Source organism: Amblyraja radiata, chromosome 10, assembly GCF_010909765.2.
Source record: "Amblyraja radiata isolate CabotCenter1 chromosome 10, sAmbRad1.1.pri, whole genome shotgun sequence".
Classification (NCBI taxonomy): domain Eukaryota; kingdom Metazoa; phylum Chordata; class Chondrichthyes; order Rajiformes; family Rajidae; genus Amblyraja; species Amblyraja radiata.
In genome coordinates, this window is record NC_045965.1 from 1,211,846 (window position 1) to 1,235,421 (window position 23,576).

At 46.2% G+C, this 23,576-nt stretch overlaps 1 protein-coding gene across 1 annotated transcript in view; it reads left to right on the forward strand.

The window, feature by feature from the left end:
- The window catches only part of c10h1orf21 (chromosome 10 C1orf21 homolog), a 448,119-nt gene that overhangs the window by 68,060 nt on the left and 356,483 nt on the right, over nucleotides 1-23,576 (forward strand). The window contains exon 3 of the mRNA XM_033027870.1: nucleotides 2,895-3,075. Within this exon, the coding sequence (XP_032883761.1) occupies nucleotides 2,982-3,075 (94 nt within the window). The 5' untranslated portion in view covers nucleotides 2,895-2,981. The remainder of the gene's footprint in view (nucleotides 1-2,894; nucleotides 3,076-23,576) is intronic.

The following is a 23,576-nucleotide window of genomic DNA, read 5'->3' on the forward strand; positions in this document are numbered from 1 at the left end:
TTTACCGCTTGGGGGTAAATTTTATCCCAGGTTTGGAACCCTTTGGTTATTGGGAGAAGGCAGGAGAATGCGGTTAGGAGGGAGAGAGAGATCAGCCATTATTGAATGGCGGAGTAGACTTGATGGGCCGAAAGGCCTAATTCTGCTCCTTTCACTTTTGACCGTATGATATTTGACTAGTTAGGCATTTCACACCAGAACTGACAAAAAAACTTCAGCTCGCAATGTTAATTCTGTGTTTTTGTTTTAAATCTTCGTGGACGCTGCCTGACCTGCTGAGAATTTCCACCATTCTCTTGTAATGTGACAAGGAAATAGTGACTTTTTTTCCTGCGTCAAATTTTAAATCTACATTCCTTTCCCGATCAAAAATGAATGATAAAAGTTGATCAATTACAATACAATACAATACACATTTATTGTCATTTGAGCCCCAGTGAGACTCAAACGAAATTTTGTTTCCACAGCCATACAAACAAAAGCAATGTCCTACAGACATACACACAATTAAGTTCACACAAACATCCATCACAGTGAACCCACTGTGATGGAAGGCAAAGTCTTTTCTCTCCCCTGCTCTCAATGTCTCTCCCGATGTCCAAGCTCCAGGCGGGTGATGCTAAGTCCCACGGCCATTTTAGGCCGCACGGTGCGATTTACGGCCCCGCTCCCGGTCTGAAAGTACAAGGTCGGAGCCCCAGCGTGCGATGGTGAGTCCCACGGCCATGAAGCCGCGCCAGATGATGTACGGTCCCGGTCCGGGTCGTTCCAACCCCGCGACACGGGCTGGAGAAGTCGCGTTGCGGGAGCTCCGGGAAGCGGTCTCTCTCTCCCCCCGGACCCGCGAGCTCCCGATGTCCCAGTCCACCGGACCTGCGGCTGCGTTGCTGGAGCCTCTGAGCCCCAGGAGTCGAGTCGCAGCAGCGAGTCACCACCGCTCCCCACGTTCCGAGGCCGGCCAGCCCCACGATGGTGATTAGTCCGCAGATCCGCTGTCTCCCGAGCCCCCGGGTCGTTCAGGTTGGAGGCCGCTCCACGGTGCTAGGCCCCAACGACAACGGAGACCCGACAGAGAAAAGGTCGGGTCTCCCGAACAGGGAAGAGATTTAAAACGGTTTCCCCCTCCCCCCCCCACCCCCCACATATACACATTTAAAACCAAGCTTAAAAAAACACAAACACTACATTTAACTAGACAAAAATAAAAATAAAAGACAGACAGGCTGTAGGAGCCGCTGCAACGAGTCGCGCCGCCACCAGGAATCTTATAGAAACTCATTCATTGTAAAATAAAATGTATTTTAAATAACGCTCTGATTCTAAGGTAGACACAAAATGTTGGCGAAACTCAGCGGGACAGGCAGCATCTCTGGAGAGAAGGTATGGGTGACGTTTCTGGTCGAGCCCCTTCTTCAGGTCGAGACACCCATTCCTTCTCTCCAGAGATGCTGCTTGACCCGCTGAGTTGACCAGCATCATCAAGGACCCACACTATCCTGGCCACTCACTCATCTCCCCGCTGCCCTCAGGTAGAAGGTACAGGAGCCTGAAATCTGCAACATCCAGGTTCAGGAATAGCTACTTCCCCACAGCCATCAGGCTATTAAACTCAACTCAAAACTCTGATCATTAATAGCCCATTGCACTTTATCTGATTATTTATGTGTGTATATATATATTCATTGGTATATGGACACACTGATCAGTTCTGTATTTATTTATGCCTACTATATTCTGTTGTGCTGAAGCAAAGCAAGAATTTCATTGTCCTATCTGGGACACATGACAATAAACTCTCTTGAATCTTGAATTACTCCAGCATTGTGTGTCTACCTTCGAAACCCGCATCTGCATTTCTTTCCTCAACAATCTGATTCTGTTGGTCAAATAAATCTTGTTATTCCATATTGGTGTTGATATTGGTTTATTGTTGGCATGTGTACACAGATACAATAAAAGACTTGGTGTGCCAATTCAAATTATACCTTGCATCAGTACAATCAAGTTATTCACTGGTCCAAGTAGTGAAAAGAGAGCTATAACAAGTGTTGCAGCATCTTTGCTTCGCAGTTGGAGAGTGAGTGCAATGAATTATGCTAAATGATCCCGACCCGAAACGTCACCTAATCCATGTTCTCCAGAGATGCTGCCTGACCCGCTGAGTTACTCCAGCACTTTGTGAAACGTCACCTATCCATGTTCCCCAGAGATGCTGCCTGACCCGCTGAGGTACTCCAGCACTTTGTGAAACGTCACCTATCCATGTTCCCCAGAGATGCTGCCTGACCCGCTGAGTTACTCCAGCACTCTGTGTCTTTTGCAAACGATATCAATGATGTTTGCGTGTTCTTTGGAAATATACACATGCCGTAAACAATGCCCAAGTCTGCCTGATGTTGTTTCTCTGGGGTGATTGGAGTACAGAAAACCAATCACAAAATCACGGTGGGACAGCAGTAGAGTTGCTGCCTCACAGCGCCAGAGACCCGAGTTCAATCTTGATTACGGGTGCTGTCTGTACAGAATTTGTGCATTCTCCCTGTGACCGCGTGGGTTTTCTCTGGGTGCTCCGGTTTCCTCCTGCACTCCAGCACAAAGACGTGCTGGCTTGCAGGTTAATTGGCTTCTGTAAAAATTGTCAATTGTCCCTAGTCACTGGCTATCAATGTCTTGGCCTTGGTTGTTGGATCAATGGCAGTCAGGGTTTCTCAGTTGGTTTCTCTCTCTTCCAGGAGATCCGTCAAGGGGCCTGAGGTGACAGATTCATTGATAGTTCACAAGGGGGGAGGGGAGCGTCTGCGAGATCCACCGTCTTTTCCAGCGAAGGTCGGAAAGATTGAACTCTGGTTAACATTGGCGATTAATTTAAGGCTGTGTCATTTGTTTGTCCGCAGTTTGCAACCATCTTACGGGGAAGGGAGGAGATCGCGTCTCAGAGATGACCTGTGGGCCGTGCATATTGACACCATTTGCGTAGAACTATGGGCTGTGCTTCAGCCAAGCATGTGTCTACTGTTCAAAATGAGGAGGAAGCGCAGAAGGGAAAGAACTACCAAAATGGCGACGTCATTGGCGGTATGTACAGAGGATGACTATTTCAATGTTCTCTTGATATCACATGTATCTGGGGTTATGGGGAGAAGGCAGGAGAATGGGGCCCGGAGGGAGAGAGAGATCAGCCATGATTGAATGGCAGAGTAGACTTGATGGGCCGAATGGCCTAATCCTGCTCCTATCATTTATGACCTTATGGGACTACTTGTGTATTTAAATGTGCATAGTTACCTAAAATTGGAGAATTCAATATTGATAGAGTTGGGGTTGTGAGGTACCCAGGTGGAATCTGAGGTACTATTCCTCCAGTGTGCGTCTAGCATTGGAGGGGGAAGTAGATAAAAGCTCATGAATCCCATCAAACTATTCGGATGTCACAGACCTTTCTCCATTGTTATCTCATCCCACCCCTGCTCCTATCAGTTAAGGGCCTGTCTCACTTTCATGACCTAATTCACGACCTCTGCAGACCTCCTGACTCAGACTCGCAGCATGGTCGTCACGAGGTCGTAGGTAGGTCGTGGCAGGCCGTGATGCTAGTCGTAGGTACTCGTGGCATCTAGTAGGTCGGGGCGTTTTGTCTAGCATGATGAAAAATGTCCACGAGTAAAAAAGGTGGTGAATTAGGCTGTGAAAATGGGGCAGGCCCTTTGCTGCAACCTTCCCTCCATTGTTGAACTGTACACTGCAAGGGCCAGGAAGCGAGCGGGCAAGATCATCTCTGACCCCTCTCACCCTGGCCACAAACTCTTTGAATCACTTACCTCTAGAAGGCGACTCCGGACTGTCAAAGCTGCCACAGCCAGACATAAAAACAGTTTTTATCCACGAGTAGTTGCTCTACTCAATAACCAAAAATCTGTAGCCTCCCTTTGATCTGGTATTTTGTTGGTTCACAAGCTTGATCAATGATGTTTTATCATTAATGTTTTATTATTATTAATGTTTAGTGTTTTCTGAGTCATTCGTAACTGTCACTGTATATCATGTTGTTACTTGTGGGCGGAGCACCAAGGCAAATTCCTTGTATGTGAACACTTGGCCAATAAACTTACTTACTTATGAACATGATGAAAAATGTCCACGAGTAAAAAAGGTTGTGAATTAGGTTGTGAAAATGGGGCAGGCCCTTTTACACTCAGATACTTTGCATACATATCAGCAAGACTATCACCATTCATAATCACCATCCCCTGGTCAGTACAGCATGTACACAACAGTCCACTGAGTCCGTATGCAGGAGTCACCATGTTGGGTCCATGTTACAGTCCCAGCTACAGCTGGTCACAAAGGCCCGTTGCATCCGTCGCCTCCATTCCAGTCGTCCCGTGAACCGTCGTCCCTCTCCTCGCCCACCCTTCAGCTCCTGATCCCCGGGGGGAGGGGACCTCCTGCAGCCGAACTTGAGTGTGCGGAAGATGCAACCTAGAAACATAGAAAATCTGTGCAGGAGTAGGCCATTCGGCCCTTCGAGTCTGCACCGCCATTCAGTATGATCACGGCTGATCATCCAAAATCAGTACCCCGTTCCTACTTTCTCCCCTCATCCCTTGATTCCGTTAGCCCTAAGAGCTCTCTCTAATTCTTTCTTGAAAACATCCAGGGAATTGGCCTCCACTGCCTTCTGTAGCAGAGAATTCCACAGATTCACAACTCTCTGGGTGAAAAGATTTTCCTCATCTCAGTCCAAAATGGCCTACCCCTCATTTCTTAAACTGTTACCCCTGGCTCTGGACTCCCCCCATTCTTCTTAGTGTGCGTTTTGTACATCGACCGCCGCCATCTCCCTCCGCTATCCTCTCCCGAAGGTCATCTATCAGCGCAGTGGCGCAGTGGTAGAGTTGCTGCCTTACAGCGTCAGAGACACGGGTTCGATCCGTGCTGTCTGTACGGAGTTTGTACGTTCTCCCCATGACCTGCGTGTGTTTTCTCCAAGGTCTTCCATTTCCTCCCACACTCCAAAGAAGTACAGGTGTGTAGGTTCATTGGCTTGGAATCAATGTAACACTGTGTGTCTGATAGTGTTAATGTGCCGGGATCGCTGGTTGGTGCGGACTTGGTGGGCTGAAGGGCCTGTTTCCACGCTGCATGGCCGTCCAAATGGGGGGGTGCGTTGGGTGTGACCGCACCCCCCTTTTTTCCCCCAGAGTAAGAAAAAAATAAAATAAAAAATCAGAAAAATAAAATCAGAGTTTCCACTTTGGAAACAGCCAGTTCTCCGTTCTCCCGTCACCGGGCGGGAGTGGCTGAATCCGAACCCAGCGGCTGTAACCCCAATGCCAGACGCCGCTGCGGCAGGGCCCGCTCCCCTCGCCTCCCCCCACCGCTGGGGCCCAAGCCATCTCCCGCCCCACACCACCCCCGCTGGGCCCACGCCAAATGTCCATTGACTTGACCTCCACAGCTGTCTGTGGCAATGAATTCCACAGTTCACCACCCTCTGACTTAAGAAATTCCTGCTCATCTCCTTCCTAAAGGAATGTATTTTAATTCCGGGGCTGTGGCCACTGGTCCTAGACTCTCCCAGTAGTGGAAACATCCTCTCCACATCCACTCCATCCAGGTTTTTACCAGGCTGGGACAGACGGCAACAGCTTCACACCGTGTCCCAAAGCTTGTGTCCTGTCCTGCATCACCCAAGGCAGCAGAGACGTTACAGGAGAGGGCAAGCACCGTAACAAAGTAGCTCACGATGGTTTGGGTAACATTCAGGAATGTCTATGCATGTCACATCATGAATATTACTGAAGAACGGTCTTGACCCGAAATATAATCTATACCTTTTCTCCAGAGATGCTGCCTGACTCACTGAGTTACTCCAGCACTCTGTGACATGTCACCTATCCATGTTCTCCACAGATGCTGCCTGACTCGCTGAGTTACTCCAGCACTCTGTGAAACGTCGCCTATCCATGTTCTCCGCAGATGCTGTCTGACCCACTGAGTTACTCCAGCACTTTGTGACTATTTTCCCTTCACCCATCTACCCAAGCCCACTCTCCCCCCTCCTTTCCTATGTTCCTTTCCACCCATAAACCTCTCTCTGCCTTTACATTTCACTCCTCTTTCAAATATGCTCTACATATCTACATGCATTTTTCTTCTTCACTTTTTAGTCATAGAATGATGCAGTGTGGAAACAGGCCCTTCAGCCCAACTTGCCCACACCGACCGACATGTCCCATCTACACTAGTCCCACTCACACGCGTCTGGCCCATATCCATCTAAATCTGTCCTATCCATGTACGTGTCCAAATGTCTCTTAAACATTAGGATAGTCCCAGCCTTAACTACCTCTTCTGGCAGCTCGTTACATACACCCAGCACCCTTTGTGTGAAAAAGCTGCCTCTCAGATTCCTGTTAATTTCTGAAATATTGGTGCAAAAATGCTCCAAAATAAGTCTCAGAATGGATCAGAGAGCACCTAAAACCCCTGAGCTTCCAGGGCCCTTGAGCCGGCCCCCTGGACCCTGGCATCGAGGGACTTCACGCTTTGCGCTCGTGATGTGCGCGGAACGCACATTATTTCACATTACGTTTTTTGTAATCCTGTCATGCCCCCCCCCCCTTTTTGGAAAGCTTCGTACGGGCCTGCGCTGTATATCTAAACTAAACTAAATCTCTGCAATGACTGTGTGTTAACTATTGACAGCTTAGAACAGCCAATGTTTGAAGAACTGTTTTCATTCAGCAAATGAAACTGTGGCCAATTTAATGCAGAATTGAGGTGCTGCATATTGTTTTATTGTACTGATTATTTAATAGCTTTGTTCACTATTTGAAATGTTTCACCTGCCTTAATTGTAACTATAAAGCATGTTAGACTTTGCTTCCAAGGTTTTGAAAACCTTTTTTGTGATCTATTTTAGCCAGATGTGCAGAATATAAAAAGCAAGTTTCTCTGTTGCCTTTCTAGTTTCATACAACAAAAAAGCAAATTGTTATTGTTACAGAGAGAGTTGCAGCATAAATGTCCTGTCCCGACTCTTTGGGCGACTACTCACGACCAAACAGGCGTCACCCCGCCCGCGACATGTCGCCTGTATGGTCGTGAGTAGTCGCCCAAACAGTCGTACCTTTTTCTGGTCGCCGCTGGATTTTCAACATGTTGGAAATTTTACGGCGACCTGCTGCGACTATGACAGGTGCCAGCAAGTCGCCGAAACAATTGCATAAGTGGGACAGGCCCTTAATACTTGAGATTAAGGTTGTCTCGTTCTGCTCTCCTTAAGTCTTTTTCCAAAAAGATCTTTTGGTTAATATGTAAATATTTTAGCCTTCCCTGTTGCTGGCAGTTTTACAGCACCCATTTGTTAGGTGTCTGCCTCTGGTTTGATTGCTGAAAGTATACAATAGACAATAGGCGCAGGAGTAGGCCATTCGGCCCTTCGAGCCAGCCATTCAATGTGATCATGGCTGATGTGATAGAATGTCCTGTAAAATGTTATCGGGTTGAGACAGTGCAAGTAACTTTGCAGATTATGCACTGATGTTGCAAACTTCAATGGTGTGTACATTGTTACAAATGGAGAGGTTTTTCCCCCCCAAAACCTCACATTCCAATAGAATTGTCACACGGCACGGAAACAGGCCCTTCGGCCCACATCAACTAACATGTCCCATCTACACCAGTCCCACCTGCCCGCATTTGGTCCATATCCCTCTAAACCATTCCTATCCATGTCCCTGTCCAAATGTCTTTTAAATGTTGTTCTAGCACCTGTTTCAGCTACCTCCTCCGGCAACTTGTTCCATACACCCACCACCGTCTAGGAGAAAAGTTGTGTCTCGGGTTCCTGTTAAATCTTGAAGACAGACACAGAGTGCTGGAGTAACTCAGCGGGTCAGGCAGCATCTCTGGAGAACATGGATAGGTGATGTTTCACAGAGTGCTGGAGTAACTCAGCGGGTCAGGCAGCATCTCTGGAGAACATGGATAGGTGACGTTTCACAGAGTGCTGGAGTAACTCAGCAGCATCTCTGGAGAACATGAATAGGTGACGTTTCACAGAGTGCTGGAGTAACTCAGCGGGTCAGGCAGCATCTGTGGAGAACATGGATAGGTGACGTTTCACAGAGTGCTGGAGTAACTCAGCTGGTCAAGCAGCATCTCTGGAGAAAAGGGATGGGTGGTGTTTCAGGCTAGAACCTTTCTTCAGATTGGAGAAGTCTGAAGAAGGGTCCCGACCTGAAATGTTACCCATCCTTTTTGTCCAGAAATGCTGCCTGACCCGCTGAGTTACTCCAGCACTTTGTGTCTGTCTTCATTATATACCAGCATCTGCAGTTATTTTCTACCCTCCTATGAAATCTTTCCCCTCTTATTTTAAACCTTATGTCCCCTTGTTCTTCATTCCTCTATTCTAGCTAAAGGACTCGTTCATTTGCCTATCTATTCCCTTCATGATCGTATACACCTCTGTAAGATCAGCCCTCATTCTCCTGTGCTCAAAGGAATTCGAGCCTGCCCAACCTCTCCCTACAGCCCAGGCCCTCAAGTCCTGGCAACATCCACGTACATTTTCTGTGTGCTTACAAAATGTTTGCACCTTCATTGAAAATCAGTCGTTACCTGTGAAGGCATGTGGGTTTTTACATGGAATTTAGCAATAATGTGTGGATGATTTGGGGGGGGGGGGGGGGGGGGGGGATTTGTCGTTTGCAATCAGAGTCATGGAGTGATACAGCATGGAAACAGGCCCTGCGGCCCAACTTACCCACACCAGCCTACATGTGATTTATTTTATTTTGATTTATTTAATTTATTGTCCTTCGATAAAAACATGCTTCCATATGAATCATGAACGAAATTTGTACTCGGGTCCGAGCAGCGTAATAGTGCAGTGAGACATCATATAAAGTGCAGTAAAGACATCAATAAATTCTAACATATAAAAACCTTCCACAATAAAATCTAAATAACAATGAGCCTATGAATAAATAGTAAAAAGTAAAAAAAAGTTGAAAAGTAGCATGGTTAAAAGACAGCAGCATAACAATGTCCCAGCTACACTAGTCCCACTAGTCCATATCCCTCCAAACCTGTCCTATACATGTACCTGTTTCTTAAACGTTGGGATAGTCCCAGCCTCAACTACCTCCTCTGGCAAGCCTGTTCCATACACCCACCACCCTTTGTGTGAAAAGGTTACCCCTCAGATTCCTATTAAACCTTTCCCCCTTCATCTTAAACCTATGTCTGGTCCTGGATTCCCCTACTCTGGGCAAGAGACTCTGTGCATCTACCCGATCTATTCCTCTCATGATTTTATGTAAAACTTAATTGCAAAGTAAGGAAATGTTTTGTATTGCAGTTGATGTTGGATGTGAACTGGATAGCACAAAATTGCATTGAAATTAGACAACTGTCCAGTTAACGAAACAACTATCATCATTGACAGAAACCTTTTTTAATAGTCTTGTTTATTGTAGGTATGTTGCAAAGCCTACCTGAAGCGTCGGTGAAAATCTGCCGTTGCGGGTGTGCGCGATTTTGGCGCCGTTTAGAGGGGGGCGGGTTTAAAACGCGATTTTCTCTAAGCTGTTCCAATCGAAAATGTTCAGCCTAGTTAATTATTAACGAAAAATCGCTGAAAGACCCCGTCGCAAAAGCTATTATTAGGTTTAAAGGCCTTGAATAATAGTTATAGTAGTTTAAAAATCAATCTCTAAACCCGCGACCACCAGCAACCGCAGGGTCTCATAAAGCAAACCACAGAAGGTTGGCTGTATATTTTTACATTAAAAAGGGCTTCTAAAGATCCCTTTATACAAAGTTTAATATTGCGAGTAGCTCATTTTGGGCCCATTATATCCCGCAGTATTTTTCTGGGCATTTGGGGCACAAATCTACCACAATGTGAACGTTCTAAACCAGCGCGTTCCACAGGGACCCACTGGAAAGCTGATTTAAATGGACATTTATTTACAGCAATTAAACACTAAATTCCTTCCATTTGGCCTATAAATTAATGTAAATGAGATTTTAAAATCATGTTTTATTGTGAATTATTTGTGAATATTATTTGGACATTTAGGCTATTTAAAAATGTTAATCATTTATTAAGAAATGGATAGATGTTTAGATCTACTAATTGAAGTCTGAAATTAGCTACAATTAGGTAACTAACTAATTATATGCTTTAATTTCAGGTCATCCAAGTAAGATTATTTTATATTTGTTTCAGAATGCTTCAATCTATGATAACTGAAAATTTCATTCAGTTCTCTTAATTTTTAAGAAAGTTATGGGCTTTTGACTGTTCACGATCACAGCTTTTTTGTTATGTCCATAGAAAATCAATAGGGAACAAGATGCTCATTTCCCAGTATGAAAATGGCCATAACTTTTTAAATACTTGAGATATGAAAGTGAATTAGGTGTCAAATTAAACTTATTTTTTATGCTTTATCTGATGGGATAAATTACAGACTTGATTTTTAAAATCTCAAAATTTTGTAACATTGCTATTTATTGCCCCTTGTACTGAGGTGCAGTGAAAAGCCTTTTGTTGCGTGCTAACCAGTCAGCTGAAAGACTATACATGATTACAATCGAGCCGTCCACAGTGTACAGATACATGATAAAGGGAATAACGTTTAGTGCAAGGTAAAATCCAATTAAAGATAGTCCAAGGGTCTCCAGTGACGCAGATGGGAGGTCAGGACCGATCTCTAGCTGTTGAAAGGACGGTTCAGTTGCCTGATAACAGCTGGGAAGAAACTGTCCCTGAATCTGGAGGTGTGCGTTTTCACACTTCTGTACCTCTTGCCTGATGGGAGAGGGGAGAAGAGTTGAGTGACCGGGTTGAGACTGGTCCTTGATTTTGCTGCTGGCCTTGCCGAGGCAGCGTGAATTATAGATGGAGTCAATGGAAGGAAGGTTGGTTTGTGCGATGCTCTGGGCTGTGTCCATAATTCTCTGCAATTTTTATTGTGATCTTGGATGGAGCTGTTCCCAAACCAATCCTGATAAAATGCTTTGCACGCCGCATTTCCTTGCATGCAGTTTTCATCTTTGTGTAATCTATTGTGCACTTTGTGTCTTGAGACATTATAGAAACATAGAAACATAGAAAATAGGTGCAGGAGTAGGCCATTCGGCCCTTCGAGCCTGCACCATCATTCAATATGATCATGGCTGATCATCCAACTCAGTATCCTGTACCTGCCTTCTCTCCATACCCCCTGATCCCTTTAGCCACAAGGGCCACATCTAACTCCCTCTTAAATATAGCCAACGAACTGGCCTCAACTACCTTCTGTGGCAGAGAATTCCAGAGATTCACCACTCTCTGTGTGAAAAATATTTTTCTCATCTCGGTCCTAAAAGACTTCCCCCTTATCCTTAAACTGTGACCCCTTGTTCTGGACTTCCCCAACATCGGAAACAATCTTCCTGCATCTAGCCTGTCCAACCCCTTAAGAACCCCTTATAAACTAGGAATTTAAACTCGTTATCTTACAATCTGTGGGGAAGAGGAACAGTTAGTATTTTGCCTCCAAGAGGTCGGGACAGTTCTTTGTGCAAAATCGAGAAGGTTTGAAGAAGGGTCTCAACCAGAAACGTCACCCATTCCTTCTCTCCGGAGATGCTGCCTGTCTGCTGAGTTACTCCAGCATTTTGTGTCTATCTTCGAGAAGGTCTTGTGAGTTTCAAAGGCAAACTGATCTGAAGGGTGAAAGCTTCTATTCATAGTTAGGAGAGTTTAGCTTCGAGTTAGAGCGCGGAAACAGGCCCTTCGGCCCACCGGGTCTGCGCGGACCAGCGATCCCCACACTATCCTACACCCACAAGGGACAATTTTTACATTTACCAGGCCAATTAACCTACATACCTGTACGTCTTTGGAGTGTGGGAGGAAAGCGAAGATCTCGGAGAAAACCCACGCAGGTCACGGGGAGAACGTACAAACTCCTTACAGACAGCACCCGTGGTCGGGATCGAACCCTGGTCTCTGGGGCTGGATTCGCTGTAAGGCAGCAACTCTACCGCTGCGCCACCATGACGGAGTTGGGTGGATGAGCAACGGAGGGAGTAGGTTTGTGTGTTCTCCATTTTGGGAATCTAATTCCCCTTCCAGCAAGCATGTCTGGAAGCATTCCTATATAATTGCTGCCTGATTGGGTTTATCTCCTATCGCCGTGAACAAGCAGCCTGCCAGCAAATGCTTTCTGAGGCCAACACAGTAATGAGCTTCCGTGTCTTACATCAGTCAGACACAACGTCAAGAGCAGAACAGGGAAGAAGAGGAACACTGTCTTTCCTCAAGGGGCAATATGAACAAAATTAACCAGCATAAACAATTGCAGAGTGTCATTTCTACATGTCCATAAGTCATTGGAGCAGAATTAGGCCATTCGGTCCATCAAGTCTACTCTGCCATCCAATCATGTCTGATCTATCTCTCCCTCCTAACCCCATTCTCCTGCCTACTCCCCATAACCTCTGACACCTGTACTAATCAAGAATGTGTCTATCTCTGCCTTGAAAATATCCATTGACTTGGCCTCTACAGCCTCCTGTGGCAAAGAATTCCACAGATTCACCACCCTCTGTCAATGTTTATAACCCACAAGAGCCTCTTCTAATCCTGCTTTAGCTACATCTCTCTCTCAATGTACTCATCTGCTTGCATCTCTTGCATAGTTTCTCCTCAAGAAAGGGGTGCTGCGGTGGGAGAGCTAGAGCACCAGAGACCCTAGTTCCATCCTGACCTCGGCTGCTATCGTTGTGGAGTTTGCAAGTTCTCCCTGTGACCGCATGGGATTGCTCCGCTTTCCTCCCACATCCCAAAGACGTGCAGGTTTGTAGGTTAGGCAGCATCTCTGGAGAGAAGGAATGGGTGACGTTTCGAGTCGAGACCCTTCCTCAGACTGATCTTTCTGAAGAGGGATCTCGAACCGAAATGTCACCCATTCCTTCTCTCCAGAGATGCTGCCTGACCTGCTGAGTAACTCCAGCATTTTCTGTCTACCTTCGATTTAAACCAGCATCTGCAGTTCTGTCCTCCGGGTTTGTAAGTTAATGGGCCTCTGTAAACTGCCTCTAGTGTGTAGGGAGTGGATGAGACAGTGGGATTACATGGAACTAGTGTGAATGGGTGAATGATGGTCAGTGTGGGCCGAAGGGCCTGTTTCCATGCTGTATCTCTAAACTAAACTAAGGGTGCTCCAGTTTCCTCCCACACTCCAAAGATATACAGATTTCTAGGTTAATTGGCTTCTGTAAAATTATAAATTTGTGTCTAGTGTGTGGGGTAGTGCTAGTGTGCAGGGTGATTGCTGTCCAGCACAGACTCGGTGGGCCTGTTTCCTCATTGTATCTCTCAAGTGTGAACGTCTGAAGTAATGAGTCTATCAATAAGATGGTCGCGACACAGAGTGCTGGAGTAACTCAGTGGATCATGCAGCATCTCTGGAGAACATGGATTTTCTCTAATCCATTTTCTCTAAAGAAGCTGTCTGATCCGCTGAGTTACTTCAGCATTTTGTGTCTTATCTTTAGTATAAACCAGCATCTGCAGTTTATTATTATTGTGATTATCATTATTTTTTATAATTTAAAACTATATATTATTTTCTAAAAATTTGTTTTTAATTATTTTCAAATTATTATTATTAATATAATTTGTTCTTTGTTAATATTTATTTTTTATTAATTTTTATTATTATTGCTTATTTTTATTATTATTTTTATTATTATTATTATTAAATTATTATTATTATTATTATTATTATTATTATTATTATAATTATATAATTATAATAATTATTATTATTTATTATTATTATTATAAGGTATACATGTCCCTTGTTTCAACTTGTTTTCTTTGGGTGCTGAGAAATGAATTGCAAATTGGAAACATTCATCATACTTTGTTCATTTAAAATCAACCCTGCTCCGTTCTGCCTCTTTAAATGCGTGTGTTGTGATACCAGACTACAACGGTGCATTTAGTCTCCTGTGACCACACGTGCTCCTGAGGGTCAGCTACACAGTAGAGGACATTGGTTTTATGACACCATTTACCAGGATTACTCCTGATTAGCTGCCAAAACGCGAACACGGTTTTGCAAACCATCCATCAAATGGGATTGCCAAAGAATATGCGGCCAGCGAAGCAATTCCTTGATTGTCGGCACAGGCAGCATTGCTCGAACAGCAAGGTGCTAATGACTAGGTTGTAAGACTTTCTAAAATAACTGATGTAATGGATTGTTAGTGCTCTGTGCAACTGCTGGGATTCAGCCTTGCAGCGCCAGAGATCCTGACCTTGGGTACCATCTATGTGTGCAGTTTGCATGTTCTCCTTGTGACCGTGTGGGTTTCCTCCAGGTGCTCTGGTTACCTCCGCTTAACAAAGATGTACAGATTTGTAGGTTAACTGGCCTCTGCAAAACTGTCCCTGATGAGTGGCGAGTGGATGGGAAGTGGGATAATGTGGAACTAGCGTGAACGGGTGATCGATGGTCGGCCTGGACTCGTTGGACTGAAGAACTGTTTCCTTGCTGTATCACTAAACTAAACCAACTTTGCATATTGATAGGACCCATTATACACTAAGATCCCTTCTGCATCTTTGTTGCATGAAGTTCATGCTAAAACTGACGTTCTTGTGATGATTATTGTTGAAGACTCTCTAATGCACTGGTCAGGCCACTTTTGGAATATTGTGAGCAATTTTAGGGTCCAAAGGAGGTTTACAAGAATGATCCCAGGAATGAGTGGGTTAACCTATGATGAGCGTTTGTCGGCATTGGGCCTGTACTCGCTGGAGTTTAGAAGAATGAGGGGGGACATCATTGATACGTGCAGAATAGTGAAAGGCTTGTATGGAGTGGATTTGGAGAGGATGTTTCCACTAGTGGGAGAGTCTAGGACAAGAGGTCACAGCCTCAGAATAAAAGGACAGAGATAGATAGATTCATGATTAGTGCGGGGGTCAGGGGTTATGGGGAGAAGGCAGGGGAATAGGGTTAGGAGGGAGAGATAGGTCAGCCATGATAGAATGCGGAGTAGACTTGCTGGACCGAATGGCCTAATTCTGCTCCGATCTCGTATGACCTTGCGAAACTTCCCATTCGGTCTAATGTAATTGAAACAGGGACTTCAGTAATTAGCTGTGCGTAGTCAAGTGTTATTACCAAGTGATCAACTGTCTAAGTGTTTAACTAACTTTACACGTATCATTATATCCCTGCTTTTGCATAAATATTTATAGTGGTAATATTAACATATCAAATTATAAGAATGTTATGCACAACAGTTTATTTGGAAAAAAACTACTTGTTTACAATGATGGAGAAGAATACCATTGAGCTCGTTAGCAAACGACAATATATTTTTGAGAAGATAGACAAAAAAGCTGGAGTAACCCAACGGGACAGGCAACATCTCTGGAGGAAAGGAATGTGTGGCGTTTTGGATCAAGACCCTTCTTCAGACAAAAAAAACATGAGGATTTGTTATCTGAGAAAGTTTTGCTTATTCATGGTGAAAATATTTGTTCAATGTGATGTTTCCAAAACTGAAAGGCTTTCTGAAGGAAGTTCCAACTTCTGAGTCTCAAAGTTGAGTTTAGTTTTGAGATCCAACACGGAAACAGGCCCTTCATGCTGACCAGCGATCATCCCGTACACTAGCACTCTGCTACTCACTCGAGACAATTTACTATTTATACTAAGGCCGATTAACCTGTAAACTTGTACATCGTTGGAGTGTTGGAGGAAACCAGAGTACCTGGAGAAAACCCACGCAGGTCACGGGGAGAATGTACAGATTCCATACAGACAGCATCCATAGTCAGGATCGAACCCGGGTCTCTGGCGCTGTAAGGCAGCACCCGTGCCACCCCAAAATAGTGTCAAGCGAGAACAGAGGATAAGATGTTTGCGGCTATCAGCCAGTCATGTTCGCTGTCAGCCGACTGATTGCGATCGCTGTTTGATAGAAATACAATGCTAATTAATGAGAGGTTATTTTAGTTCCCACAGGCTCCAAACAATAAGCAATCTGCTTCAGTGATCAGTAAGCACCTTGTACTCGAAATTTGTAGGAAGGAACTGTAGATGTAGGTTTACACCGAAGATAGACACAAAATGCTGGAGTAAATCAGCGGGTCGGGCAGCATCTCTGGAGAGAGGATATTTGGTGATGATTACGGGTCGAGACTGTTTAGTTTAGTTTGAGATACAGCACAGAAACACGTCCTTTGGCCCATCGGGTCCACGCCGACCTGCGATCCCCGCACATTAACACTATTCTACATCCATTAGGGACAATTTTTACATTTACACCAAGCCAATGAACCTACAAACCTGTACGCCTTTGTAGTGTTGGAAGAAACCGAAGGTCTCGGAGAAAACCCACGCAGGTCACGGGGAGAATGTACAAACTCCGTACAGACAGCACCCGTAGTTGGGATCGAACCCGGGTGTCCGGCGCTCCATTCGCTGTAAGGCAGCAACTCTACCGCTGAGCCACCGTGACTCCAATTCACGTTGGAATTGTCTGATGAAGGGTCTCACGTTAGTGAAGCAATAATGTTCACCGTCACCACACTCAACAAATTGCCCCATGCTTTCCCTCCTGCAAGATAATGTCCCACTTATATATATGTACTAGACTAAGTGGGACCCGTTGGGTCCTAGAATCTCATGGGAGGACTGGTCACCAACGCAATATTCCACCTCTCCACCAATTCCAATATTGCTCGCCAGTGGGGGGGGCTTTCTGTTGCGCTAGTAGAGGTGTTGCGGGCCGAAGGTACTGGTTTCCAGATGGTGAGTATAGACATTGTGGGCCGAATGGATTCTTGGGCTGGCAGTAAACTGTTGCTACGATTTTAAAAGCCAAGCCAAGGCAAACAATTTGGCTGCAGCCACCCGACAACCAAAATTCATTTTTTGAACACAAACTTTTTAAAAGGCGAAGCAAACAATTGGGCAGCAGCCACTTTACAGCCGCATCGAGAGGACTCACGGTGGAGTAGACGTGCATTCAGTGTTATTTGCAGCTCAGAGAGCCATGATCCTCCTGCTTCCTGGGTCTGGCAGAGACTGAGTGAGGGACTACACTTCCGGGTTTTATAGTCCCTACCCCCCTGCCGCCAGCGGGGGCAGCAGAGACAATGGGGAATTTAAAAAAAACGTTAATATCTCTCTGATTTTTCATCGATGGGAAAACTCGCTCAGAGGGGGGGCTCTGAGCGAGTTGGCCAAAAATGACGGCCGTAGGTGGCGGCGTTCTCTCGGAAATCGCAGCACAGTGGGCCAATAGCGGTCAAGATCAGACTTTTAGTAATATATAAGATAAGATGTGCATGTATATATGATGTAAGTCTGAGGCCAAACACAAATTGGCACCTCATATTCCGCTCGGGCAGTTATATCCCAGTGCTATGAGTATTGATATCTCTAACTTCAAGTAACCCTTGCATCCCCCCTCTCCGTTCCCCCCCCCCCCTCTCCATCCCCCCCCCCCAACCCAAGTCGTACCAGCTTCAAAGCCGACGTGTTGAGTTTCATTGTCTGTAACCCGTTTTCACCTAGCACACAGCTAACAATGGCCTGTTTCCTTTATCATCATTATTTTTCTGCATACCTTTCACTCATTTGTTCTTCATTTCTCTACATCACCGTCTATATCTCTCGTTTTCCTTTTCCCTCTCAGTCTGAAGAAGGGTCTCGACCCGAAACGTCACCTATTCCTTCTCTGCAGAGATGCTGCCTGTCCCGCCGAGTTACCCCAGCATTTTGTGTCTATCTTCAATATCCCTTTTATCCCACTGTATAACCCCATCCTCCTCTTATCCCCTTCCAACTATATGCCTCCCTCTGGCTTTACATTTAATTCCTTCTCTCCTTCTCTGACACCCTAACGTCTCCTTCTTCATCTCCAGCCTTTGTTACTTACTACATCCATCTTCCAATCAACCCCCCCTCACCTGTTTCCACCTAGCAGGTGTGGGAAGGAACTGCAGATGCTGGTTCAATCCAAAGATGGACACACAATGCTGGAGTATAAATACTGAAGTCTGAAGAAAGGTCCCGACCAGAAATGTCACCTATCCATAAATAGACACACATTGCTGGAGTAACTCAGCGGGACAGGCAGCATCTCTGGATTAAAGGAATGGGTGACATTTTGGGTCGAGATCCTTCCTCAGACTGGTCACCTATCCATGTTCTCCAGAGATGCTGCCTGACCCGCTGAGGTACTCCAGCACTCTGTGTCCACCTTTCTCTTGCCAGGCTTTGTCCCATCTCCATCTTTTCCAGCTGACTTTACCCATCCCCACCCCCCCCCCCCTCCTCCCACTACAATTAATCTGAAGAAGAGTGTAGGAAGGAACTGCAGATGCTGGTTTAAACCGAAGATAGACACAAAATGCTGCAGTAACTACGTGGGTCAGGCAGCATCTTTGGAGAGAGGGAATGGGTGACATTTCCAGTCAAGACCCTTCTTCAGATGCTGCCTGACTCACTGAGTTCCAATCCGAAGCGTCATCTGTCCATTCCCTCCACAGATGCTGCCTAACCTCCCGAGTTCCTCCAGTACTTTGTGTTTTCCTCAAGATTCCAGCATCTGCAGTTCCTTGTCTCTCTATTTGACCGATGTCCTTGTCCATTAAGATACTTGTAAGAGACCCATTTCAAATCACTTTGACATATTGAGATCTAAAAATTAAATGGTAAAATAATAGTTAATATCACTAAATACCAACTCGTTATCTCTAATTTGTGAATGAAGCCATTCAGAAGCTGGAGGTGTTTGATGCAGAAGTCTTTATCAGGAGCGATAGGCATTTCTCTTGGGAGACCCTCTTGGTAGAATTATCAAGCTTCAACACCTGTCCCTATACCTCCTCCCTCGACTCCGTCCAAGGAACCTGACAGTCCTTTCAGGTGAGGCAGAAGTTCATTTGCATCTCCTCCAACCTCATGTATTGTATTCGTTGTTCCAGGTGTGGACTCCAATATATAGGTGAGACCAAGCGCAGGCTTGACGATCGTTTCGATGAACACCTCTGCTCGGTCCGTCTAAACCGACCTGATCTCCTGGTTGCTCAGCACTTTAACTCCCCCTCCCATTCCCACACTGACCTTCCTGTCCTGGGCCTCCTCCATTGTCGGAGTGAGACCCAGCGCTAATTGGAGGAACAGCAACTCATATTTCGGGAAGCTTACACCCCAACGGTATCACTATTGACTTCTCTAACTTCAAGTAACCCTTGCTTTCCCTCTCTCTCCGTCCCTCCCCCACCCTAGTTCTCCGACTAGTTTCACTGTCCTCCTGATTAAATATTACTGATTGTATGCCTCGTTGTCACCTTCCCCTCAGCTAACAATGAACCGTTCTACATTTCCTTATCACCATCTGCTTTGATCTGTTGTTTTCACACCTTACCCTTCCATATCTCTAAACTTCCTCTCCTCTGAGCCTCCGTCTGAAGAAGGGTCTTAACACAAAAACGTCACCCATTCCTTCCATCCAGAGAAGCTGCCTGTCCTGCTGAATTACTCCAGCATTTTGTGTCCATCTTCGAGGTACATCAAGTTTTATGCTCCTCAGAACAAAGATAGCAGCGGGTGTTCCAATACAATTTTAATAGCTGCAGTGGCGCAGCTGGTAATGGTGCTGCCCCACATTGCCAGAGACCTGGGTTCAATCCTTACCTCGGATGCTGTCTGTGTGGAGTTTGCACCATTTCCCTGTTTCCATGGGTTTCCTCCCACATCCCAAAGACTGATTTGTGGGTAAAATTGGCCTCTGTAAATTCCCCCTTGAATGTAGGGAGTGGATGGGAAAATGGGAGAACATTGAACTAAGTGGGAACAAGTGATTGATGGTCAGTGGATTCTAGAGACGTACAAAATCATTTTGCATTATTTATTCAACTCATTAACTCCCTCTCTCGCGGTATGAACATTGACTTCTCTAACTTCAAGTAACCCTTGCTTTCCCTCTCTCTCCATCCCTCCCCTTCCCAGTTCTCCGACTAGTTTCACCGTCTCCGACTACATTTTATCTCTGTTTGATTTGTTGTTACCTTCTCCCAGCTAACACCGATATATTCTACATTTTCCTTGATCTCCATTCCCTTTGTCTCGTTTTCACACCTTATACTTCCTTATCTATGTATCTCCCTCTCCCCTGACCAGTCTGAAGAAGGGTCTCGACCCGAAAGCATCACCACTCCTCTCCAGAGATGCTGCCTGTCCCGCTGAGTTACTCCAGCTTTTTGTGTGTTGATTTAAACCAGCATCTGCAGTTCCTTCCTACATGCAGTATTTAGCGTTAGTGTTGTATTACCATGCTGCGTACCCGCAGTCTGGCATCAGTTCACCGTGTCAGAAGCAAATTTCTATCAGCACACTACCCACCCCGTTAGTGTTTAGTTTGTGACTAAACTTGAGATTAAATTCCTCCAAGTGGCGGTCAAAAATAACGTGTCAGACTTTAAATCCAATTGATTGGTGGAATCCAGCATCTTTGGTTGACATGAATTGGAAAGTAACTTTGAGGGGAGAGGCCGGGATGGAAATTGAGCTGCGGAATAGAACGAGGCAGAGGAATGGAGATGAGGCATCAAGAGTAAGTTTGCAGGTGACACAGGTGGGTGGCATCGTAGATGGCGAAGATGGTCATCACAACTTGCAGCGGGATCTTGGTGAGAGGAGTTTGGGAGTGCAGGGTGTGTACAGGGCCGGCTGGACCGATTGCTCCCAATTGGGCCCCGCGAGTGAGGGGGCCCCGCGCCAGAGTAATCTACTCTCGGCTCAGGGAGATCTACCCCGGGTAGAGGGGGGAGAGAGGGGTGGAGAGAGAGTAGAGGGGTGGAGGGGGAAGAAAGGGGTAGACGGGGAGGGGGGTGTGAGGGGGAATGGAGAGGGGGTTGAGGGGGAAGTGGGTTGTTCCCTCACGGTCCCGGGGCAGCGCTCCCGCCCCTCCAGTCGCCGTGCTTCACACACACAGCCCCTGCTCCACCCCTCTCTCTCCCCGGGGAGACGCGGTGAACAATGCAGGGAGGACCGGGCCGGGGGTTGGAGCAACGTTTACAAACCTCGGCCTCAGCTCACACCCGTCCGCCCGGAACCCATTTTGATTACTTTCCATCCTACCATAGAGATATAAAGTCTATAATAGACTTTTATTTGTATTTCTATGAATCTACAGACGTTGGCTGGGAACCTGGGGCTCAGCAAAATTGTTCCCAATTGGGCCCCGCACCTCCTAAGGCCGGCCCTGGGTGTGTAGTTCATTGAAAGTGGTCTCACAGGTAGATAGGGTGGTCAAGAAGGCTTTCACCAGTCTGAGTATTGAGCACTGAAATATAGATGTTACAATTGTAGAAGACATTGTTGAGGCCACATTTGGAATGTTGTGTTCAGTTTTGGTCACCTTGTTCCAGGAAAGCTCTTGTGAAACTGGAAACAATGCAGAGAAGATTTACGAGGATGTGGGCAGGATTTGAGTTCCTGGGCTAGAGGGAGAGGTTGGTCAGACTAGGACTTTATTCCTTGGAGCACTGGAATCTATCCTCTCACTTGCCAAGCTTGCTAATTACTGATCAAGAATCTATCAATCTCCGCTTTGAAAGTACCCAAAGACTTGCCCGTTAGTAAGGACGTCAGAAGTTACGGGGAGAAGGCTGGAGAATGGGGTCAAATAGATCAGCCACGATCGAATGGTGGAGCAGACTCGATGGGCTGAATGGCCTAATTCTGCTCCTTTGGTTTATGGTTTAATTTTATATCCTGCATGGAGCGTATTGATTTTTAAGTGAGGTGTGTCCTTGTGTGTTTAGTTTAGAGATACAGCGCGGAAACAGGACCTTTGGACCACCAAGTCTGCACCGACCAGCGATCCCTGCACATTAACACTACCCTACACACACACTGGACACAATTTTATATTTATACCAAGCCAATTAACCCACAAATCTGTATGTCTTTGGAGTGTGGGAGGAAATTCACAGGGTCACGGGGAGAACGTACAAACTCCATACAGATAGCGCCCGTAGTCAGGTTGGAACCCGGGTCTCAAGCACTGTAAGGCAGCAACTCAACTTTTTACAGCTATCTTGTTGACATTGTTAAGAGCGCAATGTGCAGTGTTGGTGTGGTATTGAATTGCCAACCCCCTTACTGCAGTTGCAGAGATTCAACAAGGTACTATTTAAAATCTGAAACCATGCGCTTTGTTCTAATGCCCTCGCCAAACTATCTCTTGCCCCACGAGCAAATATACCAAGTGAAATACAACGAAAGTTCTGACTGTTATTGGTTGCGGGGGAAAAAATCATCGAAACTTGTGGGTGGCACGGTGGGGCAACGGTGGAGTTGCTGCCTCACAGCACTTACAGCGGCAGACACCCGGGTTCGATCCTGACTACGGGTGCTGTCTGTACGGAGTTTGTACGTTCTCCCCGTGACCTGCATGGATTTTGTCCGAGATCTTCGGTTTCCTCCCACACACCAAAGACGCACAGGTTTGTAGGTTTATTGGCTTTGTGGTTTTTTTTAAATTGTCGCTAACCTGTGTCGGAGAGTGTTAAGGGCCTGTCCCACGTGCATGTGATTGCGTGCGTTTGGCGCGACCAACCGGAAGCAGAGGTTGCGCGAAGTTCGCGCTAAATTCGCGTGTGATGTAATTTATGTCATGCTTACAAATCAGCTGGGCAGGAGGCGGGCCGACTGAATTTGGGCGTCGCACCGCGTCGGGCGGTGACGTCATCACGCAACGCCGCGCGCTAGGTGTACGCCATCAAGACGCTGCGTATGCCGTCAAGACACTGTGTGCGAGCGCAATGCGCCTGCAGGCGTACGCGGGCCGATAGGACATTGGCGCGCGAAGATTTCGGTCACTGCAAGAAATTTGGAGCCAGGCCCGCACAACTCTGAGCTTCTAAGTGGGACCGGCCCTGCACGGCCATACGGTGCCGTACGCCTCAAGCGACCACGAGGTCACGTAATTTGCGAGCCAAGGTCGCATAAGTGGAACAGTCCCTTTCGTGTGCGGGGATCGCTGGTCGGAGCGGACTCGGTGGAACAAAGGACCTGTTTCTCCACTGTATCAACTAAACTAATCAACTTGATAAACAATGAAATCAAAATTTGGCTTTCACTTCCAAACCGGTTTGAGCTGCTGGCCCAGTTTTGCAGTTAATTACCATTTGGAGATGTATTTAAAGATGTATTATTACACACTAGAATAATTTACAGAAACCAATTAACCTACACACCTGTGGTCTGAAGAAGGGTTTCGGCCCGAAACGTCGCCTATTTCCTTCGCTCCATAGATGCTGCTGCACCCGCTGAGTTTCCCCAGCAATTTTGTGTACCAACCTACACACCTGTACGTCTTTGGAATGTGGGAAGGAAATCGGAGCACTCGGGGGAAACCCACACGGTTAGAGTGAGAACGTACAAACTCCGTACAGACCGCACTTGGTCAGGATCGAACCCGGGTCTCTGGCGCTGCAAGGCAGCAACGCTGTGCCACCGTGCCAGATA